A 25829-nucleotide genomic window follows, 5' to 3' on the forward strand; every position below is an offset into this window, starting at 1 on the left:
CCTGGTGAAGCTACAACTCAGGACTACATGCATGCTAAACAGCGGAAGCAACATGCTATAGACAGAGCGAAGCGATTCCACAACCAACGGATCAGATCAAAGCTCTGCAGTCCTGCCACATCCAGTCGTGAATGGTGGTGGACAATTAAACGACTAACGGGAGGCGGAGGCTCTGTAAACATCCCCATCCTCAATGATGGCGGAGTCCAGAACGTGAGTGCAAAAGACAAGGCTGAAGCGTTTGCAACCATCTTCAGCCAGAAGTGCCGAGTGGATGATCCATCTCGGCCTCCTCCCGATATCCCCACCATCACAGAAGCCAGTCTTCAGCCATTTCGATTCACTCCACGTGATATCAAGAAAGGGCTGAGTGCACTGGATACAGCAAAGGCTATGGGCCCTGACAACATCCTGGCTGTAGTGCTGAAGACTTGTGCTCCAGAACTGACTGCGCCTCTAGCCAAGCTATTCCAGTACAGCTACAACACTGGCATCTACCTGACAATGTGGAAAATTGCCCAGGTATGTCCTGTTCACAAAAAGCAGGACAAATCCAATCCGGCCAATTACCGCCCCATCAGTCTACTCTCAATCATCAGCAAAGTGATGGAAGGTGTCATCAACAGTGCTATCAAGCAGCACTTGCTCACCAATAACCTGCTCACCGATGCTCAGTTTGGGTTACGCCAAGACCACTCGGCTCCAGACCTCATTACAGCCTTGGTCCAAACATGGACATAAGAGCTGAATCCCAGAGGTGAGGTGAGAGTGACTACCCTTGACATCAAGGCAGCATTTGACAGAGTGTGGCACCAAGGAGCCCTAGTAAAATTGAAGTCAATGGGAATCAGGGGGAAAACTCTCCAGTGGCTGGAGTCATACCCAGCACAAAGGAAGATGGTAGTGGTTGCTGGAGGCCAATCCTCTCAGCCCCAGGGCATTGCTGCAGGAGTTCCTCAGGGCAGTGTTCTAGGCCCAACCATCTTCAGCTGCTTCATCAATGACCTTCCCTCCTTCATAAGGTCAGAAATGGGGATGTTCACTGATGATTGCACAGTGTTCACTTCCATTCGCAACCCCTCAAATAATGAAGCAGTCCGAGCCCGCATGCAGCAAGACCGGGACAACATCCAGGCTTGGGCTGATAAGTGGCAAGTAACATTCGCACCAGACAAGTGCCAGGCAATGACCATCTCCAACAAGAGAGAGTCTAACCACCTCCCCTTAACATTCAACGGCATTACCATCGCCGAATCCCCCACCATCAACATCCTGGGGGTCACCATTGACCAGAAACTTAACTGGACCAGCCATATAATACTGTGGCTGCAAGAGCAGGTGAGAGGCTGGGTATTCTGCGGCGAGTGACTCACCTCCTGACTCCCCAAAGCCTTTCCACCATCTACAAGGCACAAGTCAGGAGTGTGATGGAATACTCTCCACTTGCCAGGATGAGTGCAGCTCCAACAACACTCAAGAAGCTCGACACCATCCAGGACAAAGCAGCCCGCTTGATTGGCACACCATCCACCACCCTAAACATTCACTCTCTTCACCACCGGCGCACTGTGGCTTCAGTGTGTACTATCCACAGGATGCACTGCAGCAACTCGCCAAGGCTTCTTCGACAGCACCTCCCAAACCCGCGACCTCTACCACCTAGAAGGAGAAGAGCAGCCGGCAAATGGGAACAACACCACCTGCATGTTCCCCTCCAAGTCACACACCATCCTGACTTGGAAATATATCGCCGTTCCTTTATTGTCGCTGGGTCAAAATCCTGGAACTCCCTTCCTAACAGCACTGTGGGAGAACCTTCACCGTACGGACTGCAGCGGTTCAAGAAGGCGGCTCATCACCACCACCTTCTCAAGGGCAATTAGGGATGGGCAATAAATGCTGGCATTGCCAGCGATGCCCACATCCCATGAACGAATAAAAAAAATACTCTGGTGTGATATTTAGCCAATTGCCATTCAGAAGTATTGAAAATCCTGCTGCATCAGCCAGCTCTTTTGAGTCTTCTGATTCAGAAGAAGGGAAACAGGTGAGAATTATTGTATCACCTGGCACTTATACCTCAACATCATCTAGGTAGGTCGCTTAATAGATTTTTTGTCCAAATGCCATCAGTTTTGATGCATGCTCCCTTACTAAATTTCAGATCATATTCACTCCTGATCCTACTTCCATAGGTTTTCTGAAATTACTTACCCTTCTGATCTGTAGTTTATATTTGAATTTACATTGTAAAGGTCCGAGTTAATTCACATTAGTCCTGACCAGGATGGACAAGCTTTGTTCTAATGGCCCTTTTTACATCCCCTGGCAAGATTCCTTGCTTATAGTCCAGGTATAGGCAAAATCTACAGAAAGGTAATAAAATGCCTGAGAAGGAATCTAAGAAATTTTATGGTGAGACAAGATGGTATACTTTCAAGGTACATTACAAAATGGGTAAATGCATGTCAGATGTATTGGGTAAAATTTATCCACCACCATTACACCGATTCAGGATGGGCCCATTCCCAATAAGGGATGATAAATTTCCAATGATGAATAATATTTTGTGGACTGGAAGCCAACTTTGGAAATGTGCTCTTGAAATGGGGGCATGCTATTTTGACTAAGGCCACCTATTATGTAGGCTTGCATTACTACCGATCTTTAGCTGTCTTGAGAATCACCAAGGAAAGCTGTTAGGACTCCCTTACAAGCAAGAACTCATCTTTACAGAATAGGTTGAAGAAATGCTGGAATATTTCAAGGAGATTACCAAAATCTGAAAGTAATTCCCCCCCCCCACAATCCATATTTCCAGGCCAATCACGCTCTAATATGTAACAAATTTAATTTAGTGGCCAAAGAAACCTGCTATACCAGAGTCTATGCAACTCATGAAAGGATAGTAAGAAGTCATTATAAGAACCCTGGGTTTCAGTATCTTTTCAAATATATGCCGAGGAACCAGACAAATCCTTAAAACTGTCCTTGAACTCCTCACTGGGGAACTGTCTGAGGTTTTATGTCCCAGCATAGGCCGAGGAATGAACGATGCCGACTTGGCTGGCCGAACAGTCTTGCATTTAACCCATATCAGATGAAAATGAATTGAATTCACTAACCCTCGATTAGGTTACCATGAAGCTGCTGAGTGAGTGAATTTACCCTTGCCAAATCCTCATGGAAGAAGCCAGACCACAAGTCATGCACTAAACACTATTTATTGGTTACAAATCACAACTTAATGTTGGGTACATAAATGCTTAACAGACATGCATAAATGTAATCAGAGTTACCCAGCAGTTCAGTAACAAATCATTAATAACAACAACAACTTGCATTTATATAGCACGTTTAACGTAGTAAAACGTCCCAAGGCGCTTCACAGGAGCATTATCAAACAAAATTTGACAATTAATGGACAGTTATTAATGAAACAAATAGCAAAGATCACACTTTTTTTTATTCGTTCATGGGATATGGGTATCGCTGGCAAGGCCAGCATTCATTGCCCATCCCTAATTGCCCTTGAGAAGGTGGTGGTGAGCCGCCTTCTTGAACCGCTGCAGTCCATGCAGTGAAGGTTCTACCACAGTGCTGTTAGGAAGGGAGTTCCAGGATTTTGACCCAGCGACGATGAAGGAACAGCGTTATATTTCCAAGTCGGGACGGTGTGTGACTTGAAGGGGAACGTGCAGGTGGTGGTGTTCCCATGTGCCTGCTGCCCTTGTCCTAGGTGGTAGAGGTCGCGGGTTTGGGAGGTGCTGTCGAAGAAGCCTTGGTGATTGCTGCAGTGCATCCTGTGGATAGTACACACTGCAGCCACGGTGCATCGGTGGTGAAGGGAGTGAATGTTTAGGGTGGTGGATGGGGTGCCAATCAAGCGGGCTGCTTTGTCCTGGATGGTGGTTGAGCTTCTTGAGTGTTGTTGCAGCTGCACTCATCCAAGCAAGTGGAGAGTATTACATCACACTCCTGACTTGTGCCTTGTAGATGGTGGAAAGGCTTTGGGGAGTCAGGAGGTGAGTCACTCGCCGCAGAATACCCAGCTCTGACTTGCTCTTGTAGCCACAGTATTTATGTGGCTGGTTTGGTTAAGTTACTAGATGCCCAGTTTTGAGCTGCTAGATCTGTTCTGAATCTATCCCATTTAGCACAGTGGTAGTGCCACACAACACGTTGGATGATGTCCTCAGTGTGAAGACAGGACTTTGTCTCTACAAGGACTGTGCAGTGGTCACTCCTACCAATACTGTCATGGACAGATGCATCTGCGACAGGTAGATTAGTGAGGACGAGGTCAAGTAGGTTTTTCCCTCATGTTGATTCGCTCACCACCTGCTGCAGGCAGGCCCAGTCTTGCAGCTATGTTCTTCAGGACTTGGCCAGCTCGGTCAGTAGTGGTACTGCTCTTGGTGATGGACATTGAAGTCTCCCACCCAGAGTACATTCTGTGCCCTTGCAACCCTGTGCTTCCTCCAAGTGGTGCTCAACGTGGAGAAGGACTGATTCATCAGCTGAAGGAGGGCAGTAGGTGGTAATCAGCAGGAGGTTTCCTTGCCCATGTTTGACTTGATGCCCTGAGATTTCATCGGGTCCCGAGTCAATGTTGAGGACTCCCAGGGCCACTCCCTCTTGACTGTATATCACTGTACCAGCACCTCTGGTGGTTCTGTCCTGCCGGTGGGACAGGACATACCCAGGGATGGTGATGGAAGAGTCTGGGACATTGGCTGAAAGGTATGATTCTGCGAGTATGGCCATGTCAGACTGTTGCTTGACTCGTCTGTGGGACAGCTCTCCCAATTTTGGCACAAGTCCCCCAGTGTTAGTGAGGAGGACTTTGCAGGGTCAACTGGGCTTGGTTTGCCTTTGTCATGTGCCTAGTGGTCTGTCCAGTTTTATTCTTATTGTCACTTTCTGTAGCAAGATTGTACAACTGAGTGGCTTGCTAGGCCATTTCAGAGGGCGATTAAGAATCAACCACATTGCTGTGGGTCTGGAATCACATATAGGCCAGACCGGGTAAGGACAGCAGGTTTCCTTCCCTCAAGGACAATAGTGAACCAGATGGGTTTTTACGACAATCCTGTAGTTTCATGGCAACCAGTACTGATACTATTTTTTCATATTGCAGATTTTATTTAATTAATTGAATTTAAATTCCCCAGCTGCTGAACTCATGCCGGATTATTAGTCCAGGCCTTTGGATTACTAGTCCAGTAACATAACCACTATGCTACCGTACCCTTATAAGAAAGGGACCCACACAATTATGAGGGGTCGTGACTTGCTTGCGACTGAGTAATTGCTTCTTCTTCGGACCTGAGCCGGTGATTCCTGGGCTTGTGTTTCTTTAGACTCAATTTTATCCTCATCTCTTTACCTGCCCATGGTACCTCATTCTTAGCTAGTTTACTCTAAAAATTTTAGTGGAATATATTTCTCCTGAAATCTATTGATCATTCCTTTAAATAGGAATTAAATAGGAACCATTGTGGTTCTACTTCTTTGTCAATATTTTTTCCAGTTTACTTTCCTTCACTCCATCTGCATTCCCATATTGTTGGCTTTTTCCAACCTATTATTTTGGTCTTTGTACTATCTATATTTCTCTCAATCGTTATCTTAAACCTTATTTTAATGTCATCACTACTCCCTAAATGTTCTTCCGCACTTACTTTGCTTATCTGGTCCGGTTCATTTCCCATTACTCGGTCTGGCAGGGCTTCATCCCTCATTGGCTTCTTACATATTGGGTCAGAAAGGAGTCTTGAACACAGTGTAAAAACTCCCTCCCTCCCTCTCGCTGCCAGTTTATTTGGTGGTAGTTGAAATCCCCCATGATTATGATTCTGTTTTTTTTTACTAATTTCACATATTTGCCTACATATTTCTCCCAATTCCTTTCTACTATTTTGTGGACTGTAGTATACCACAAATAAGGTGACCAATTCCTTCCTATCCTTTATCTCAATCCATATGGATTTTTGTTTCTATCCCTTTGTTAGTATGTCCTTTCTTGCTACTGCCATTATGTTGTTTCTGATTAACACCGCTACCCCACCACCTCGTTTCCTTCCCTAACATTTCTAAGTATATTAAAGTCTGCAATGTTTAACTGCCAATCAAGTCCTGTCTGCAGCCATGTTTCCATTATCCCTATTACTTCTAATTATTACCCCTGATAACCCTGTTTTGTTGCTCATGCTCTGTACATTGCTATACAGGCAATTTAATATACTCTTACTTTTCATTACACCTGCTTTATTTTATTATTACTTCCTTTAACATTTTCTGTTCCCTGAGTATTTATGTTATCTTTATCTCTTTTTATACTCTGATCTTCACTCTCATTCCATATCTTCAGCTTACTATTATATCCACCTTCCCCCCCGCCCCCCATTAAGATCTTGATCCCAGCTGGTTCAGGTGCAGACTGGTACAGCTCCTTCCTGTGCCAGTGTTCCATGAGCTGCAACCCCTTCTTCCCACACTAGTCTTTCAGCCATGCATTCACTTTCCTGATTTGTTTCTCCCTATGCCAATTAGCATGTGACTCAAGTAGCAATCCAGAAATTACCACTCATGAGGTCCTGCTTTTTAATATACCTTCTAACTCCTAATGCTCCCTTATCAGGACCTCCTTCTCATTCATTCCATACCCTGACAACCCTCTGCATAAAGGAACTCCTCCTAACCTCTCTCCTCATTCTCTTAACGACAATTTTAAATTGATGATCCCTCACCATGCAGAGGAAAAAATCTTTATTCACTTGGCCAAAGCCTATCATAATTCTAAAACCCCCAATTAAATCTCCTTCGCCTTCTCTGCCGCAATGGAAGTAGTCCCAGTATCTCCAGTCTCTCCTCATAACTATAGTTTTCCAATCATGGCTCCCACCCAAATCCACGACTTGCCTTTAATAAATCTGTTCTGGCTACCCTTGATTAACTCATGCATTTCTAAATGTTCATTAATTTTATCTTGTATTATTGGAGTGCATTTGCGTAAATGCACGGAGTGTGACAACCAAGTTGGTGAGCTGCAGGCACAAGTTGCCTGGGGTTATGATATAGTGGCAATAATGGAGATCTGGCTCAAACAAGGGCAGGAATGGAAATTAAATATTCCTGGCTACAATGTATTTGGAGAAATAGGGAAGGAAAAATGGAGGGGGTTGGCAGTATTGATCAAAGATCCCGTTACAGCCCTGGAAAGAGATGATGTGCTTGAGGATTCAAAGACAGAATCTATTTGGTTATACTTAAGGAGCAGAAGAGGAGCTGTTATGCTACTGGGTGTATACCATAGACCATCAAATAGTGGGAAGGAGATGGGGAGCAAATCTGGAAGCAAATTTCAGAAAGGTGTAAAACAATAGAATAGTGATATTGAGGGACTTCAATTATCCTGGGAAAAAAAAAGTGTAAAGGGCAAGGAGTGGGGGGAGGAATTCTTGAAATGTGTACAAGAAAACTTTCTTGATCAGTATGTTTCCAGCCCGACGAGGAAGGAAGCAATGTTGGATCTAGTTCTGAGGCATGAAGTGGGGCAAGTGGAGCATGTTTCAGTGGGTGAGCACTTGGGAAACAGTGATCACAATATGATTAGGTTTAGAGTAGTTATGGAAAAGGACAAGGAACAATCAAAGGTGAAGTTACTCAACTGGAAGAGAGCTAATTTCAGTGAGTTGAAAATGGATCTACCCCAGGTGGATTGGAAATAATAGATTGGAGATAATTTGGCTGCAGATTAAACACATTCCCATGAAAGGGAAAGGAAGGGCATCCAAAGCTAGAGCTCCCTGAATGACTAAAGAAATTGGGATTAAAATGAAACAGAAAAAGGTTTATGATAAATGACAGTAGAGAATCAAGCAGACTAAAGAAGGTGCAGTGCAGAACTGAAAAAGGAAATAAGAGGGGCTAAGATAATGTATGAGCAAAGATTAATGGGTAATATGAAAGAGAACATTGAAGTCCTTTATAAACATAAAAAATAAAAGGATAGTCAAAGGGAGGGTGGGGCTGATTAGTGATCAAAAAGGAAATCTTTCTTGTGGAACCAGAGGGCATGGCTGAGATACTAAATGACTACTTTGCATCTGTCTTCACAAAAGAGGAGGATACTGCCAATGTCAAAGAAAAGGAGGCGGGCATAGAGAAATTGGATGGGATAAAAATAAAGAGGTACTAAAAAAGGTTGGCAGCACTCAAAGTAGAAAAGTCACCCAGTCTTGATGGGATGCATCCTAGGTTGCTGAGGGAAGTAAGGGTAGAAATAGCAGAGGCTCAGGCCATAATCCTCCTTGGGATATGAGAGTGATGCCAAAGGACTGAAGGGTTACAAATGTTACACCCTTGTTCAAAAGAGAGAAAGACTTGGTAACTACAGGCTGATCAGCCTAACATTGGCGGTGGGGAAATTTCTAGAGACCATAATCCGGGACAACATTAATTGTCACTTGGAAGAACATGGGTTTATTAAAGGCAAATCGTGTCAGACAAACTTGATTGAGTTCTTCGATGAAATAATGGAGTGTTGCTGAAGGTAGTGCATTGATGTGTATATGGACGTTCAAAAGGCGTTTGATAAAGTGTTGCATAATAGACTTGTTAGGAAAATCGGAGCCCGTGGGATTAAAGGGGCAGTGGCAACTAGAGTGTTGGGTCCAATTTTGGGGACCACACTATAAAAAAAAATGGGAAGACCTTGCAGAGGGTGCAGAAGATATTTACTAGAATGGTAGCAGGGATGAGGGACTTCAGTTACGTGGAGAGCGTGTTCAGTTCCATTCTAAACCCCTCAAATAATGAAGCAGTCCGAACCCGCATGCAGCAAGATCTGGAAAACATCCAGGCTTGGGCTCATAAGTGGCAAGTAACATTCGCACCAGACAAGTGCCAGGCAATGACCATCTCCAACAAGAGAGAGTCTAACCACCTCCCCATGACATTCAACGGCATTACCATCGTTGAATCCCACACCATCAACATCCTGGGGGTCACCATTGACCAGAAACTTAACTGGACCAGCCATATAAATACTGTGGCTACAAGAGCAGGTCAGAGGTTGGGTATTCTGCGGCGAGTGACTCACCTCCTGACTCCCCAAAGCCTTTCCACCATCTACAAGGCACAAGTCAGGAGTGTGATGTAATACTCTCCACTTGCTTGGATGAGTGCAGCTCCAACAACACTCAAGAAGCTCGATACCATCCAGGACAAAGCAGCCCGCTTGATTGGCATCCCATCCACCACCCTAAACATTCACTCCCTTCACCACCGGCGCACAGTGGCTGCAGTGTGTACCATCCACAGGATGCACTGCAGCAACTCGCCAAGGCTTCTTCGACAGCACCTCCCAAACCCACGACCTCTACCACCTGGAAGGACAAGAGCAGCAGGCACATGGGAACAACACCACCTGCACATTCCCCTCCAAGTCACACACCATCCCGACTTGGAAATAAATTGCCATTCCTTCATTGTCGCTGGATCAAAATCCTGGAACTCCCTTCCTAACAGCACTGTGGGAGAACCTTCAGCACACGGACTGCAGCGGTTCAAGGTGGCGACTCATCACCACCTTCTCAAGGGCAATTAGGGATGGGCAATAAACGCTGGCCTCGTCAGCGACGCCCACATCCCATGAACGAATTAAAAAAAGACTAGAGAAGCTGGGATTATTCTCTTTAGCTCAGAGGTTATCAGAGGCAGTTATATTGGCTACTCTCCGTTCCAACAGCATAATTTTCATTTTTTAGGAGGATTGAAAAATTGTGGCCAGAGATGCAGCCATCTCCTCTCTGACTTTAGTGCACTGATTTGATGAGGCCCAGGGTGTCGAGGCCACAGAACCTCTATATTTTTTAATGGACCAACCTCACTAGTACTTGTATTTCAGAACAAGATACTTGAAGCAGCAAGTGCCTATCACCGACTAGGGCTCATTCATGTCACGGATCCTGATTTGTGCAATGCCCTATCATCGTTGAAGGAGGGAGAGAAGCTTAAACCAGGTAATTATAGACCAATTAGTCTAATAATTCTGGGCAGAGTCCATAATCATAGAATCTTATGGCACAGAAAGAGACCATTTAGCCCATCGTGCCCTGAGCTATCCAATTAGTCCCACTCCCCTGCTGTTTCCCCGTGGCCCTGCAAATTTTTCCCTTTCAAATATATATATTCAAGAAGACATTAATAAACTTGCAGAATGGGCATGTAAATGGCAAATTAATTTCAATGAATTAGGTGTGATGTGTATTTTGGAGGAATAAGGGGGCCACATACTCCTTGGAACGTAAGATTTAAATGGGGTAGAGGATCTAGGGGTACGGATACACAAATCATTAAAAGTCACAATGCAGATTAACAAAACCAGAAAAAAAGTAAAGCACTGGGATTCATTTCTAGAGGAATAGAATTAAAAAGCAGAGAAGTTATGTTAAACTTATATAGAACCTTGGTTAGACCAACTTAAAGAGTACTGTGCACAGTTCTGGTCTCCATAATTATAAAAAAGATATAGAGGCACTGGTGAAGTTGCAAAGGATTTACAAGGCCGCTATCAGAACTGAGAGGTTATAACTATCAGGGAAGATTGAACAGGCTGGGGCTCTTTTCTCTAGAAAAGACTGAGGGGTGACCTAGTAGAGGCCTTTAAATTTATGAAGGGATTTGATAGGATAGACATAAGAAATGTTTCCAGTCGTGGGGGAGTCCAAATCTAGGGGTCATAAATAGAATATAGTCACTAATAAATCCAATAAGGAATTCAGGAGAAACTTCATTACCCAAAAAGTGGTTAGAATGTGGAACTTGCTATCACATGGAGACGTTGAGGCAAATAGCATAGATGCATTTAAGGGGCAACTTTATAAGTCCAGAAGGGAGAAAGGAATAGAAGGTAATGCTGATCGGGTTAGAGTAAGGTGGGAGGAGGCTCGCTTGGAGGATAAAAACCGGCATAGACTAGTTAGGTCGAATGGTCTATTTCTGTGCTGTAAATTCTAAGTAATTCTGTGTCATGGTGAGGATGAACATTAGTCATGACAGTCAGTAATGACTAAAGTTTAAAAGTATTTTGAACAATACGTAAATCCTGAAGACATCTTGGACATCTCTGCAAAATACCTTCTTGAAGGTAGTTAAGAGAAAATACATGAGCAAATTGCACCACTTAAACTATGAAAAAAACAAAAAGCAACAATGAAAGTCTCCATGTTGCAACGGGACAATTTCTATCAATAAAAAAATGATTTGTCATCCAGGGGAGATGAATTTATATGGTTGCTGCCTCAATATTTGATCTTAAAATAATAAATACTTTAATGAGTTTGTATTTTGATTCTCATCTTGGGCTTACTTGCATAGTACACGGAAAGTGCTGTAATGACAAACTTTGGCCTCAGGAATGTCAGATTTGCTGTAAACTTTTATTTAGGAATTAATGGCTGGGATACTCCTCCAGGCACCCACCTCCCCCCAAGGACCTACCCATGGGCCTGTCAGCATCTCAGCCGGCTGACATTCCTGAGGCCGAAGAGTGGTGAGCTGCATCAGGACACTCGTTTGGCGTTGGCAGTTTGCTTGCCAAATTAAAATGTGGCCGAGGCCTCAAAATTGCAACCATCTCTTTGCTGCTAGCGCACTCTGCTAGACGGCCACCCAAAAGTCAAAATCGACCCCACTCCTGACAGCTGTGTGATATAACAGTGATTATGGGGCTGGGTGCATTTTTCAGCTTACATTGTAAGCTAAAATCTTCTTAGAAAAGAGCATACAAAATTCCCTGAAACTGTCAGCAGTGTAACGGTTAATTAGGTTCAGTTAAAAAGTGTGGTTTAGCATTTAAACAGTTTGAGAACACAAAAACATAGCAACTAGAACACAATATTCTGCACACTTCAGTTTATTGTTTGACATTAAAAGTACAAATAATTCAACACAACAGTTTTATGAAAAAACATTTACAGCTGTTTTCAGAAATAATCTAAATTAGCTATGCTAACATTAAGTCATTCATAATTATTGAAGTGTATTTTACTGCCTGGTCCTAGAAATGTTCCAATTAAACAAACACATTGTAGAGAAAATTTTACATGCCTTCCCCACTAATGCTTAGTAAATGCAGCAAACTCTCCCAGCAATTCAGCTCATTCACAGCAGATGGTAATATAATATAATCCCTGAACATTGCATGAGGGTTCTGTTAAATTTTATGCTAGCATTTTTAAAGTGATAAGTTATATGATGCATTCTTACACACTTGCTGACGACAAGTCCACCTTCAACGTAAAACTATTTCCTTTACATGCAGTTAGTGGGTTTAGCATGGAAAAATGCACAAAATAAGCACATTAACCATAACAACGGTACTATTAAGACAACTTTATTGAAAAGGTTATTAACAAGACAAAAGCAATAGCAAATTTAACCATCAACTATATTATGCATAGCGAGTAACTTTTTCTAGTACCCAGGGAAGAGCATGACCTTTTTACTCTTACAAAGCACAACATACTAAAGTTATCAGTGCACTGGACTAAGGAGAGCACTCCCTCAGCCATTTTGTTCCCTTAGCTCAATTTTCCTCTCTGCGTAATGGAAAATAAAAGCAATTTGTCCATCCCTAATATGAAGAAAAAATATTCACAACCAACATGACAATATATTAAACAATATTTTGTTATTTCTGCACAAGTAAATATTTAGATACTTAAGTCTCACTTAGTATCATCTGGAACCATTTTGCCATACTAACAAAACTACCAAGTTCTTACAACTTATAAATAAAAACAAATCAATCTTTATATACATAACAAATAGACACAAACGTAAGAAGCATCGTTCCATAGATAAAATAAACAAATAACTAACTAAATTCAGTTTGGCAATATGCATCAGATCAGCAATAAAATAAATAAATGATTGAATGAAACAAATGCCAATAATGTGCTGTTTGCCAAAATGGAATATCAAGGGCTAAAATGGAATCAAAATCTTTAACAAATTCAACACAAACAAGTAACATCAGTTCTGATAAAACAAGTAATGTTCATATTTTTATTTCGAGTTCAAGATATGTAATCTTATTAGCACCTACTGCTTCAACTAAGGAAGTTTTGACATTTATTTTAGGAAAAGATTTCTGCAATTTTTATGATATTGCCCGGCTGTTACTGATGACTTAAAAAAACTGTCCAGCAACTAATCTCCTTGCTTTGGGGTTTTGACTGTGGGGAACCGTGTGCCTGGGGAGATCACTCCCTATTATTACGTTATGAAAGATATGAACATCATCTCTGTTTTTCCCATCGTTCAAAAAACAATCCACAGCCCAATTTAAAACATACATCTTGATCCTAAAAAGTACCAGTACAGTATGAATGTGACAGAGTTTTCCTTTTCCCCCATATTAGCCAGTCAAAATATTTTTTCAAATCCAGATCCTGTAAAAATTCTCCTTTTTTTATAAAAATAGATCTTTTGAAACCCATTTTCAGCAAAGAGACCATCTCTTTGGCAACATTGTTTAAGTTAAGTCATGTCATCAGGTGTCCCCCCTTTCCCCATCCCAACCAGGAAATATTTCATGTTTACATGATACAAAGAAAAGGGAATAACTAAAACATCTGCAAAAGCGCTTTAGCAGATCTGTTTCTTTGAACAACAGGGGGGGCTGTTTTAACGAATCAATTTGGATGTATTCTTTTGAAAAGTTATTTGTAAAAATGTCAAATTTTTCTTCATTTTTTAAACGTGAATGGGTGACTTAAAAAGGTCCACCTTCAAAGAAGGTAGAAAAAGTAGCAGGCTGGGTAAAAATTCCTGCACATTTTATCTATGTATATTTTGAACAACAACAGCTATGAAAGAACATTCAATGCATCAAAGTTTTCTAGCATTATAAAATCATTTCCTGCTTCATCACAGGATATCCTATGTTAATACTTAGGCAACACTGGCTTATGAAGTCCATTTTTAGTATAAGCCTTTTAAAGTTCCATTTGTTCTTGAATGTGACACTATATCTGCACTTCAGGATTTGTGGGTTTTGTTGGTTTTAAATGATACTTGCAGAACTCTATCACCCAAGCGGTATCCGTTTAGGCTTGCAATTGCCATGGCTGCCTCATCATAGTTTGTCATGGTGACAAACCCAAATCCCTTGCATTTGTTTGTGTTAAAATCACGAATGACCTTGACATTGTTGACGGCTCCAAATGGTCCAAACAGCTGCCAGAGAACACTTTCATCTGAGTCAGGGGAAAGGTTGTACACAAAGATACACCAGCCTGTTCCAGTGTGTCCAGGAATATTCATTCCAACAAGGCTGGTCATGCCATCAATTGTAATTGGTGAGAACCTGTCAAAAAAAGAAAGTTGCTACTTTGGATATACATGAGATTAGATCAACCTATAATTGGTAAATTCAGCATTTTGGATATACATTCAACATGAGATTAGATTAACCTTTAACAAACTAAGGTTAATATCCAATATAACTATCCTTGCTACTAGATATTTATAGAATATTTTTATTAACCTGTTCTTTAAGGTTTATGTTTTTATTTTTCTTGCATTTATCCAAAGAGTTCATAGTTAGAATTTCATTTTCACACTTTTCTATTTGAAATACTCTTTCAAGAAAATCTTTGAAAAAGCAGCAGTCATTCTGAGAAAATTATTTTAGTTTGTTGGGGCTTCAAGCACAATTTTTCCACACACAAATATTTAACCTTGTAGTTTGGGTGTAATATATACATTACAGAATTGTTGCAAATTTGATAAGTTCAACAGTTTAAATTTGGTTTAAAATAAACAATGGTTGATTACTTCTGTTCTAACATGCCTTCCCATTATTTGTATGGTTTCTTTTCAAAAATCAGGTCTTAATCTAACCTTAAAATTAGGATTCACAACACTGTGTTTGAAGCCCTAGTTAAGCACATTGTAACTTAATCTTACTAATAAAGCAGAAAACACTGGGAAAAGAACAGTATGTAAAAACTCCAAACGTAGTGATACAGGTGCACACAGCTTTTTCTATTCAACTGAAAAGTCATTTTTTCCTTTAAGCTCAATCAGCAGCAGTAGCCAATGTACTTGCTGCCTAGCATTTTAGGTAAATATCATTTGTAGCTGCTGCACCTGAATCAACTAAATAGAACAACCTGCAAATTAAAGAAGTGTGTAAACAAAAGAGTTATGGGTCTATTTTTAAAGAACCAAAAGAACTGAAGTCTGAAACAAAAGTTTGACATGCTGATGGAAAGAAACTAAAAAGTTAGTTAAAATAAATTAGCAACAATCTGTGCCAACATGGACATCTGGCAGTCTGTGGAGTTCTAATTACCTCTTTACGCCATAGGCCATATTAAGCAAATTGTCCAGCCTGAAAAGAGAAGGAGGTCCTTGGGTTAATTTTTCACAGATGGCAGCTCATCCAATGGAACTGCTGCTAAATGGTCCATTTTGAGCAAGAGATCTAGAACTTCCAAAGCATATAATCTAGTAACCAGTACTCCTCCAGTCTGATTTTCATGTTAATCTAGCTTTTTATTTTTATAGATAGCATTAATGCCCTGAATACTAAATACACTGTCATTCTAAAATAACATTCTTGTTTTTTCATCAAATGTAGATGATAAATGGCTGGTATAAAGTGAGCCTGTACTCTATAACTAGAGGGATGATCTTGCCCAATTGATGACCAGACGGTTGAATTGCAGTACAGGATTTACCATTCCATTCCCGCTGGCTGCCATTTTAATCGCGCAGATTTTTGTTGGCCGAGGCTCCCGCCAGAGGCAGGCGGGGTCCTCATGACAACATGCAAATCAGGATCCTATGACATAATTAGGACTCCAACGTCCTTTTGACGCTAAATTATGGAAGTCCCACCCAGCTCCCAACTTGCCAGTAAAACCTGAAAGATTGGTCTCTCAGAGCCACTGAAGTAGTATTTAAAGGGGCACTCAGCTGCAGGTAATTGGATCAGAGGATTAGTGTGTCATTGTGCTGTTTGGATTGCCAGGAGAGGTTCCTGCTTCCAGATTGCTTCTTTATGATATTTTTTGCCTCACTTATCTCAGTAAGCTCTATCTACTTATCATGGGTGCTATTATTGACAGTTTCATTTGGATGGAGGAACAGTTGGAAGAGGAGGAGCAGCAGCCTTGGCAACCAGCACTAGCAGCAGCCGGGCCTGTTAGAAGACAGCAGCTAAGGGGGAGCTGCTCATAGGGTATACAGGCCAAGAGTCAGTACCTTAGATCAATATGAAGAGCAATGCATCAGGAGGCTGGGCTTTTTCAAGAAGGCTGTTGCAGACCTCTTCAGCCTCCTTCAACAGGACCTGGGAGAGGCGGGGGGAGGCATACTTTGCCAACGGCTCTCAAAGTCACCACAGTTCTTAACTTCTTTGCCACTGGCTCCTTCCAATCTGCTACAGGGGACATCTCCCAGTCTGCAGTGCACAGCTCATTAAAGTCATCAATGCCCTTTTTGCCAGGTCTAACCAGTACATCACGTTCCCCATTTTCCTCAGCAGACAACACAAGTGAGCTCAGGGATCTGCAGCAGTGGCTGGCTTCCTTCATGTCCAGTGCATTATTGACTGCATACACGTTGCAATCATAGCACCAGAACACCAGTCAGCAGCATTTTTGAATAGGAATTTAGTGAGTATTGGTGGTTTAGGGGTAGAATTCGCGCCTGTCAAGTGGGAGAGCCAGGTTCGATTCACGGCCAATGCCGGGCCTTTTCAAGGGAGAAGATGCTTCCAAAATCACAGTAAAAAGGGAGGTAGTTGAGATACTGGATGGGCTAAAAATTGATAAAGAGGAGGTACTAGAAAGGCTGACTGTACTCAAAGTAGATAAGTCACCCAGACTACATGGGATGCATCCTAGGTTGCTGAGGGAAGTAAGGGTGGAAATTGCAGAGGTGCTGGCCATAATCTTCCAATCCTCACTAGATAAGGGAGTGGTGCCAGAGGACTGGACAATTGCAAATGTTACACCCTTGTTCAAAAAAGGGTGCAAGGATAAACCCGGCAACTACAGGCCAGTCAGTTTAACCTCGGTGGGGGTAGGGCAGCTTTTAGAAACAATAATCCGGGACATCGTTTTTACGTAACAAGTAGTTATGATCTGGAATGCGCTGCCTGAAAAGGTGGTGGAAGCAGATTCAATTGTGGTTTTCAAAAAGGAATTGGATAAATACTTGTAGGGAATAAAATTTGCAGGGCTATGGGACTAACTGGATCGCTCGTACAAAGAGCCGGCATGGGCTCGATGGGCTGAATGGCCTCCTTCTGTACTGTATGAAAAGCAACCACTCCCTTAATGTCCAGCCTGTCTTCGATCACAGAAACAAGGTACCCATGCAGCTGTCACAGTGATTTTATCTTGCGACACTCAACCATCCCCCCAATAATGATCACTCCACCAACATGATATGAAAGCTGCTGGGGGAAAAGGGGATACCCTCTACACAAATGGCTCAAGACATCCCTCCGCAATCCTACCAGGCCTGAGCAACACGGGTATAATCAAAGCCATGGGACCATCAGGACGATTATTGAGCCCACCATAGGGCTGCTGAAGAAGCAGTTCAGGTGTCTGGACAGGTCTGGGGGCTCCCGACAATACGCCCCACAAAGATTCTCCTGTATCATAGTGATGTGCTACATCCTGATATACAGAGAGGCCTGCATTTGGAGTAAGCACAGCAGCAGCAGCAGTCCTCACTGGACGAGGAAGGCCAGTGTAAAGTAAGGAAGCAGAAGGAGAGCCACCTCAACACCTTGAAGGAAGAGATGCGAGGGATGAGTTAATTGCACAGTGATTCTGGTTTACCTGCTCATTCCCCTGCCCTGAAAACTTACACAAAGCCCCTCTGCATTAATGGTCTTTGTTACATCCTTCACCACTCCCTTAATCCTGCATTAAAGAACAGTGAAACCATTCAGCCAACGTCCATATCAATGACATACTGACAATGCAGATTCAGATGTTGCTATAAATTACACTGCAGACCAAAGTACCAAAAAGGAAGACTTGCATTTAAATAGCACTTTTCACGACCTCAGGATGTCCCAAAGCGTTTTACAACCAATGAAGTATTTTTTCTTGAAACGTAGTCACTGTTGTAATGTAGGAAACGCAGTAGCCAATTTCCGCACAGCAAGCTCCCACAAACAGCAATGTGATAATGGTCAGATAATCTGTTTTTAATGATTTTGATTGAGGGATAAATATTGGCCAGGACACTGGGGAAAGTCCCCTACTCTTCTTCGAAATAGTGCTGTGGGATCTTTTACGTCCACTGGAGAGGGCAGACGGAGCTTTGGTTTAACGTCTCATCCAAAAGACGGCACCTCCAACAATCCAGTATTGCACTGGAGTGTCAGCTTAGATTTTGTGCTCAAGTCTTTGGAGTGGGACTTGACCCCATGACCTTCTGACTCAGAGGCGAGAGTGCTACCAACTAAGCCATGATTGACACCAAATGTAATAAAGGTGATTAATTTAATTTCAAACACAATAATTGCCTTCCATACATTTCTCACCCAACAGACAACCCACGGTGTCTTTCTTATAAGGTTTCCTAACTCTGTTGCTCCTACCAGTTGCTCTCCTAGTAGTCTCAGCAAAGTTGGTGGAAGGCTGTTGTTGCTTATATTGGGATTCCCGAGATGATCATGGCCAACGAGTTTTGGGTGCTCGAGCCTGCTGCAAACTACTGCACCTCAGCTGCTACCGGGGCAGTATGGCCCAGCTGACTTCATTGCACCATGGTGGGTATTGGTTGAGAGGGTGGCGAAGGAGCAGATGAGCTGACATCCTGTGATAGCAACACGTACTGCTCCCAAAGCGCCACTGCCACTGGGGCTGAGGCTCATCACTTCCACTGTCTGTGGGAGAGCAGACTGCAGAAAATAAGTGACAACTTGGACGTCTCATCCAAGGTGACATCTGTCTCTCCAAGGTGGAACCCAAAGTCTGTAAGGCAGATGTTAGAACTTCCATCAATGCTGTAAAGGCTGGTGACATTGACTCCTTTTGTGACTGCCTGGCTGCAGTGGCCATACTCTCCAATGTAGACTGCAGAGTGCTGATGCTGTGTGAGATGACACCACATATGCTGGAAGCGGACTCCTCCATACCTCCTGACATAGTGCTGAAACTCCTTGTCAGGCCTTCCAATGTCTGGTATAACTGCTTGTGAGAGGCAAGTAGTTTTCTTTTCATGGCTGGGCCCCTGAAGTCCTTATCTCTGTTCTCAGCAGAGCTGGGAGAGGAACTCGCCCTTTGGCAAACTCTTTCCTGGGCTGTCCCTGCCACCAGTACCTGCTGCTGCTCACTAGTGCTGGGTGTTTCATCACATGCAGAGACTTCCGTCTCACTATTTAACCCACACGGATTGCCAATGTCTGTGCTGGTGCTTGGGAGGGATTGAGTGTATGGCGGTTCACCTGCAGGAAGATTGTCCTCATCCAAGGTGTCTTCTTCTTCAGGAATCTCTTGCTGCTGAGAAGGACCTAGAGAAAAGAGAAAAGGATCACGACTTAGGATGGCACTGAGAGGCTTGACATTAGCAGCTTGAAGTGGTGAAGCTCACTAAATATTTACTAAGGTGAATGAAGAGAAACAAATAATATGCAGACACCCTGTTCAGATAAGCCACCAGCCTGGCCATCCTTGATGCTCATGGCTTTGTCTGGGCCACTAATCTGCAGGGCTTCCTACTTTGTTTGGGTGAGGGCGATAATGTTGGGTACTCCTCCTCTGGTCTTGTTCCTTTCTTTTGCATTATGTGCTGTCTGTTCCTGCAGAAAGAGAGGAAGAGACTTAGTGAGTGGCTATTTAAAAGGTAAGCAAGGAGGTGTAGGGCTTGATCATATAGTGAATCTGTTGAACTGCAGAAGAAGCAAGATGGAATGAGGATGCGTAGGTGATGAATGTAAAGCCTTATGTGGAATGTGATTGAGGAAGGAGTGCTGTGAGGAGTTGCTGGTTGTGGAAGTGGTAGGATGTGAGAAGGGATTGCTGTTAGTGCTGAAGGATGTGAGGGAGGGTAGGGAACTGTTGAGAGTGGTGGGGGAGGGCGTGAAAGGAGTGTTGGCAGGTGTTGTTGAGAGAGATGGAGAGATAAAGAGTTGTACTCACGCTTGCTGATCTTGTGAGGTCATTGAACTTCTTCTTACACTGAACCCAAGTCCTAGGGGAGATGCTGCTGGCACTGAACCTCTCAGCCATCTCTGACCAGGCCTGCTGGATAGTTGCCCAGGGGATGCTCCTGCTGGTGCCAGGGAACAGTACCTCACTCATTGCCCTGATCTCCTCCAACAGGACCTCCAGGGATGCATCTAAAAATTTTGGGGCAGAACTATGACTCATTTCTGAGATTCCTCTTCTTGCAATCTCGCTTAAAGAGGTGAATTCCTGCTTTGAATTGGCCTCGGGTGGCCCGGAAATTGTGCTGTGAAAATGGGCATGTACTGTTTCCCAATGCTATCGGGTGGTCAGTCCGTCAATCGTATTAAAATAAGGCCTGGGAGCCAGAATCGCCTAGGTTTTATGCTTGCTCTGGCCCCCCACCTGTCCTAAGTTAAAATTAAAGCTTAATTATTTTAGAAGTTAACATAATTGTGTGGTGTTTGTGATTCAACCCAGAAGTATAATTTGAAAAAAAAAGTAGACGATTTAATAACTAGGAATAGACCATAAAATGAGTCATAAACACGTTTTCAGCTGCAGCTTATTTATTACGGCTGCAACGTATTTTTGATGTTGAAATAATTTATAATATAAGGCCTTGAATCTAAGGAAACCCTCAATTTTTCACCACTGGATTGACTTATTTCACATTTTATGCAATTTCCTTGAAATATGAAAATATGGACAAGATAGTACCATGAGAATAAAATTGTTCTCACTGACATCATTAAACGCAGTCTTCAATCAATGTATCGATATACATCATAGTTAAAACAGTTATATGTTAAACTAATTTTTCAATTACTTAATGTGCTATAAGCAGAATAAAAAAGTCGCTAAAGAATATGAACTGTATCCCACATGAAGCCATTGACCATAACTCACTCTTGGATTTTATACGGGCAGCAGAGTTTAGGATGAGCTGAAATTTATGGAGTGTGGAGGATGGAAGGCCGACCAGGAGAGCATTGGAATAGTCGTGTCGATGATGGTTTCAGCAGCAGATGGGCTAAGGCAGTGGCGGAGGCGGGTGATGTTACTGGGGTGAAAGTTGGCAGTCTTTGTGATGGAGAGTATATGGGGTTGGAAGCTCAACTCGTGGTCGAACAGTCTAGTTCAGCCTGAGACAATGATCAGGAAGGGAGATACGGAGTTTGTGGCAGGGCTGAAGGTGATGGCTTCAGTCTTCCCAGTGTTTAACTGAAGGAAATTGTACCCATGACTGGAAATCGGACAAGCGGTCTGACAACACAGAGGCAGTGGAGGGTGTTGAGAGAACTGGTGTTGTCAGGGTATTTGTACAATCTGATCCCATGACTGTGGATGATGTCACCAAGGGGCTGCATGTAGATGAGGAAGAGAGGGGGCCAAAGACTGATCCTTGCGGGATTCTGAAGATAGTGGTGCGGTGGCGGGAAAAGAAGCCATTGCTGGAAATGCTTTGGCTACGATCAGATAGGTAAGAGTGGAACGAAGCAAAGGCAATCCCACTGAGCTGGACAATGGAGGAGAGGGGTCGGACGAGGATGTGCCAAAAGCTACAGAAAGGTTGAGGATGACAAGGAGGGTTAATGCACCGTGGTCATATTCACAGAGGATGTCATTTGTGAATTTAGTTAGAGCCATGTCAGCACTGTGGCAAGGGTGGAAACCTGATTGGAAAGATTCAAACTTGGAGTTGCAGGAAAAATGTACATGGATTTGGGAGGTGACAAGAAATTTGCAGAGGAAACGGAGATTGGAGATGGGGCGGTAGTTTGCAAAGACAGAGTAGTTGGGATTGGGTTTTTTGAGGAAGGGGTGATGACAGGTGTTTTGAAAGGGTGGGAGACATTACCTGAGGAGGGGGAACTATTTACAATGTCAGTTAGCATGGGGTCCAAAAAGGGATGTTGGCTGCTCAGCAGTTTAGCGGGAATTGGGTTATGGGAAGCAGGAGGTGGGTCTCATGGATAAGATGGGCTCAGGGAAGGCATGAGGGGAGATAGGAGAGAAATTGGAGAAAGACGTGAGTTCAGGGCTAGGGCAGGGGGAGCCTTAGCTTGGTGGGCAAGGGGAAAGGGGGAATCAGCACAGGCTGGTGAACAGATGGTCTCAATCTTAGTGGTAAGAAGTTCACAAGCTCCTCTTACTTGTTGCTGGAGGCAAGGGTGGAAGGGGCAGGGGAGAGAGGTTTAAGGAGATGGTTGGTAGTGCAGATAAGTCGTTGCTCTCTAGGATGATGCTGGACATGTGTACGGTTTTGGCAGAGGGCGTGAGGCTTGATGTGCTGCAGCCAGATCAGGTGATGGATAGCTAACCCATTTGTGCTCGTCTGAACCCTTTGGGCTTGAGGGAGCAAAGATGCAATCTATACTGGGGGATTGACCAGGATGGGAGGGAGTAAAAGTTTTGCTGGGGGCAACAGCATCAAAGGTGGAGGCTAGGGAAAGGTTGAGCAGATCGATGGCTGCAGAAGTATCGTGGTGAATGGAAGGCCAAAGGCTGGACAGCTGGTATACAGACACAGAACAAAATGGGGCTGGAAGGGGGTACGGTGATGTGGGTGAAGGATACATGAAATGGTTGGAAATAGCACTGTCTGTGAGAGAGACTATGGGAGTAGAGAGGACATGGGAGATGGAAAGGTCAAGGGGATAGCCGTGAGTATGGGTAGGAAAGTTTATATGGAGGGATAGACGTCAATATTTATTTTTTATTTTTGCTCTAAGGGACAAAAATACAGTGCTTATTTATTCCTTACAAAAATTGTGGGGCTGAAATTCCACCGACCTTCTGGCACACTCGTGTGGCAACTTCAGTGGGAAAAATGCAGAAAGGGTAGAAAATGGACCGGAACTAAGATGCCAATGTCTCATAGTCTGCGGGGCTTTGTAAAGGGCGGAACCTCCATCTGCCCCATACAACAGTACCCGCACTGGGAGTTCCTGTATCTTTGACCTCACAGGGACTCAGTGTAACTCTTCAAGAGTTCAACTGGAAACACCATGGAGATCCAGGCCAGGGAAGGAGCCTGGATGACTTATAGTACGTTCATATTTTTGGGTTAATGAGGCTCCCTTACAAAAGGAGCCACTTGGGGCTTATCTTAACTCTTTCAGTCCCTGATGCTATTTCTCCCCCCAAACCAAGACATAGAAACATAGAAAATAGGAGCAGGAGTAGGCTATTCGGCCCTTCGAGCCTGCTCTGCCAATCAATATGATCATGGCTGATCCTCTATCTCAATACCATATTCCCGCTCTCTCCCCATACCCCTTGATGCCTTTTGTGACTAGAAATCTATCTAGCTCCTTCTTAAATATATTCAGTGACTTGGCCTCCACAGCCTTCTGTGGTAGAGAATTCCACAGATTCACCACCCTCTGAGTGAAGAAATTTCTCCTCATCTCAGTCTTAAATGTCCTACCCTATATCCTGAGACTGTGACCCCTCGTTCTGGACCCCCCAGCCAGGGGAAACATCCTCCTGCATACAATCTGTCTAGCCCTGTCAGAATTTTATATGTTTCAATGAGATCCCCTCTCATTCTTCTAAACTCAAGTGAATACAGGCCGAGTCAACCCAATCTCTCCTCATACGACAGTCCTGTCATCCCAGGAATAAGTCTGGTGAACCTTCGCTGCACTCCCTCTATGACAAGTATATCCTTTCTTAGGTAAGGAGACCAAAACTGCACACAATACTCCAGGTGTGGTCTCATCAAGGCTCTGTATAACTGCAGTAAGGCATCCTTGCTCCTGTACTCAAATCCTCTTGCAATGAAGGCCAACATACCATTTGCCTTCCTAACTGCTTGCTGGACCTACATGTTTGCTTTCAGTGACTGGTGTACAAGGACACCCAGGTCCCTTTGTACATCAACATTCCCCAATCTATCACCATTTAAATAATACTCTGCCTTTCTGTTTTTCCTTCCGAAGTGGATAACTTCACATTTATCCACATGATACTGCATCTGCCATGTATTTGCCCACTCACTCAACTTGTCTAAATCGCCTTGAAGCCTCTTTGCATCCTCCTCACAATTCACAATCCCACCTAGTATTATGTCGTCAGTAACCTTAGAAATATTCCATTTGGTTTCCTCATCTAAATCATTGATATATATTGTGAATAGCTGGGGCCCAAGCACTGACCCCTGTAATACCCCACTAGTCACTGCCTGCCACCCCGAAAAAGACCCATTTATCCCTACTCTCTGTTTCCTGACTGTTAACCAATTTTCAATCCATGCCAGTATATTACCCCCAATCCCATGTGCTTTAGTTTTGCACACTAACCTCTTATGTGGGACTTTATCAAAGGTCTTCTGAAAATCTAAATAAACCACATCCACTGGTTCTCCCTTATCTATTCTACCAGTTACATCCTCAAAAAACTCCAGTAGGTTTGTCAAACATGATTTCCATTTCATAAATCCATGTTGACTTTGTCTAATCCCATTGATATTTTCGAAGTGTCCTGTTATCACATCCTTTATAATAGACTCTAGCATTTTCCCTACTACTGATGTTAGGCTCACCGGTCTGTAGTTCCCTATTTTCTCTCTTCCCCCGTTTTTAAATAGTGGGGTTACATTTGCCACCCTCCAATCTGCAGGAATGGTTCCATAATCTATAAAATTTTGGAAGATGACAACTAATGCATCCACTATTTCCATCACTACCTCTTTTAGTACTCTGGGATGCAGATTATCAGGTCTTGGGGATTTATCGGCTTTCAGTCCCATTAATTTCTCCAGCACTATTTTTTTTTACAAATACTAATTTCCTTTAATTCCTCCTTCTCACTAGTCCCTTGGTTCCCTAGCATTTCTGGGAAGTTATTTGTGTCCTCTTCCGTGAAGACAGAACCAAAGTATTTGTTTAATTGCTCTGCCATTTCCCTGTTCCCCATTATAAATTCTCCTGTTTCTGACTGTAAGGGACCTACAATTGTCTTCACTAATCTTTTTCTTTTTACATAATTGTAGAAGCTTTTACAGTCCACTTTTATGTTCCTTGCAAGTTTACTCTCATACTCTATTTTTCCCCTCTTTATCAATCTCTTGTTCCTTTTTTGCTGAATTCTAAACTGCTCCCAATCCTCAGGCTTGCTACTTTTTCTGGCAACTTTATATGACTCCTCTTTGGTTCTAATACTTAATTTCTTTTGTTAGCCATGGTTGGGCCGCATTTCCTTTTGTGTTTTTGTGCCAGAAAGGAATGTGTAATTGTTGCAATTCATGCATTGGTTCCTCAAATGTTAGCCATTGTCTATCCACTGTCATGCCTTTTAATGAAGCTTCCCAATCTATCATAGCCAACTCACTCCTCATACCTTCATAGTTTCCTTTGTTTAGATTTAGGACCCTAGTTTCAGATTGGACTACTTCACTTTCCCTCTTAATGAAGAATTCTATCATGTTATGGTCACTCTTCCCTAAAGGACCCCGCACAACAAGATTATTAATTAACCCCTTGTCATTGCACAATACCCATTCTAGGATAGCCTGTTCCCTGGTTGGCTCCTCAAAGTACTGGTCTAAAAAACCATCTCATACACACTCCAGGAATTCATCCTCCACAGTATTATTGCTAATTTGGT

At 43.1% G+C, this 25829-nt stretch overlaps 2 protein-coding genes across 4 annotated transcripts in view; one reads left to right on the forward strand and one right to left on the reverse strand.

Annotated features, from left to right (window-relative positions):
- Positions 1 to 25829, forward strand: part of LOC137325306 (glucosidase 2 subunit beta-like) — a 205672-nt gene that overhangs the window by 151044 nt on the left and 28799 nt on the right. The window contains exon 17 of one of the 3 annotated variants that reach the window (XR_010963861.1): positions 9914 to 10028. The exons of 1 other annotated variant lie outside the window; for it this stretch is intronic. The gene's annotated coding sequence lies outside the window, so the exon portion shown is untranslated. Of the gene's footprint in view, positions 1 to 9913; positions 10051 to 25829 lie in introns of those variants that run through there. One more of the 3 variants, XM_067990239.1, reaches the window with a different exon arrangement.
- The window catches only part of elavl4 (ELAV like neuron-specific RNA binding protein 4), an 87135-nt gene continuing 73239 nt past the window's right edge, over positions 11934 to 25829 (reverse strand). Inside the window, exon 6 of the mRNA XM_067990245.1 lies at positions 11934 to 14380. Coding sequence (XP_067846346.1) covers positions 14053 to 14380 — 328 coding nt within the window. The 3' untranslated portion in view covers positions 11934 to 14052. The remainder of the gene's footprint in view (positions 14381 to 25829) is intronic.

This window comes from Heptranchias perlo, chromosome 9, assembly GCF_035084215.1.
Source record: "Heptranchias perlo isolate sHepPer1 chromosome 9, sHepPer1.hap1, whole genome shotgun sequence".
Taxonomy (NCBI): domain Eukaryota; kingdom Metazoa; phylum Chordata; class Chondrichthyes; order Hexanchiformes; family Hexanchidae; genus Heptranchias; species Heptranchias perlo.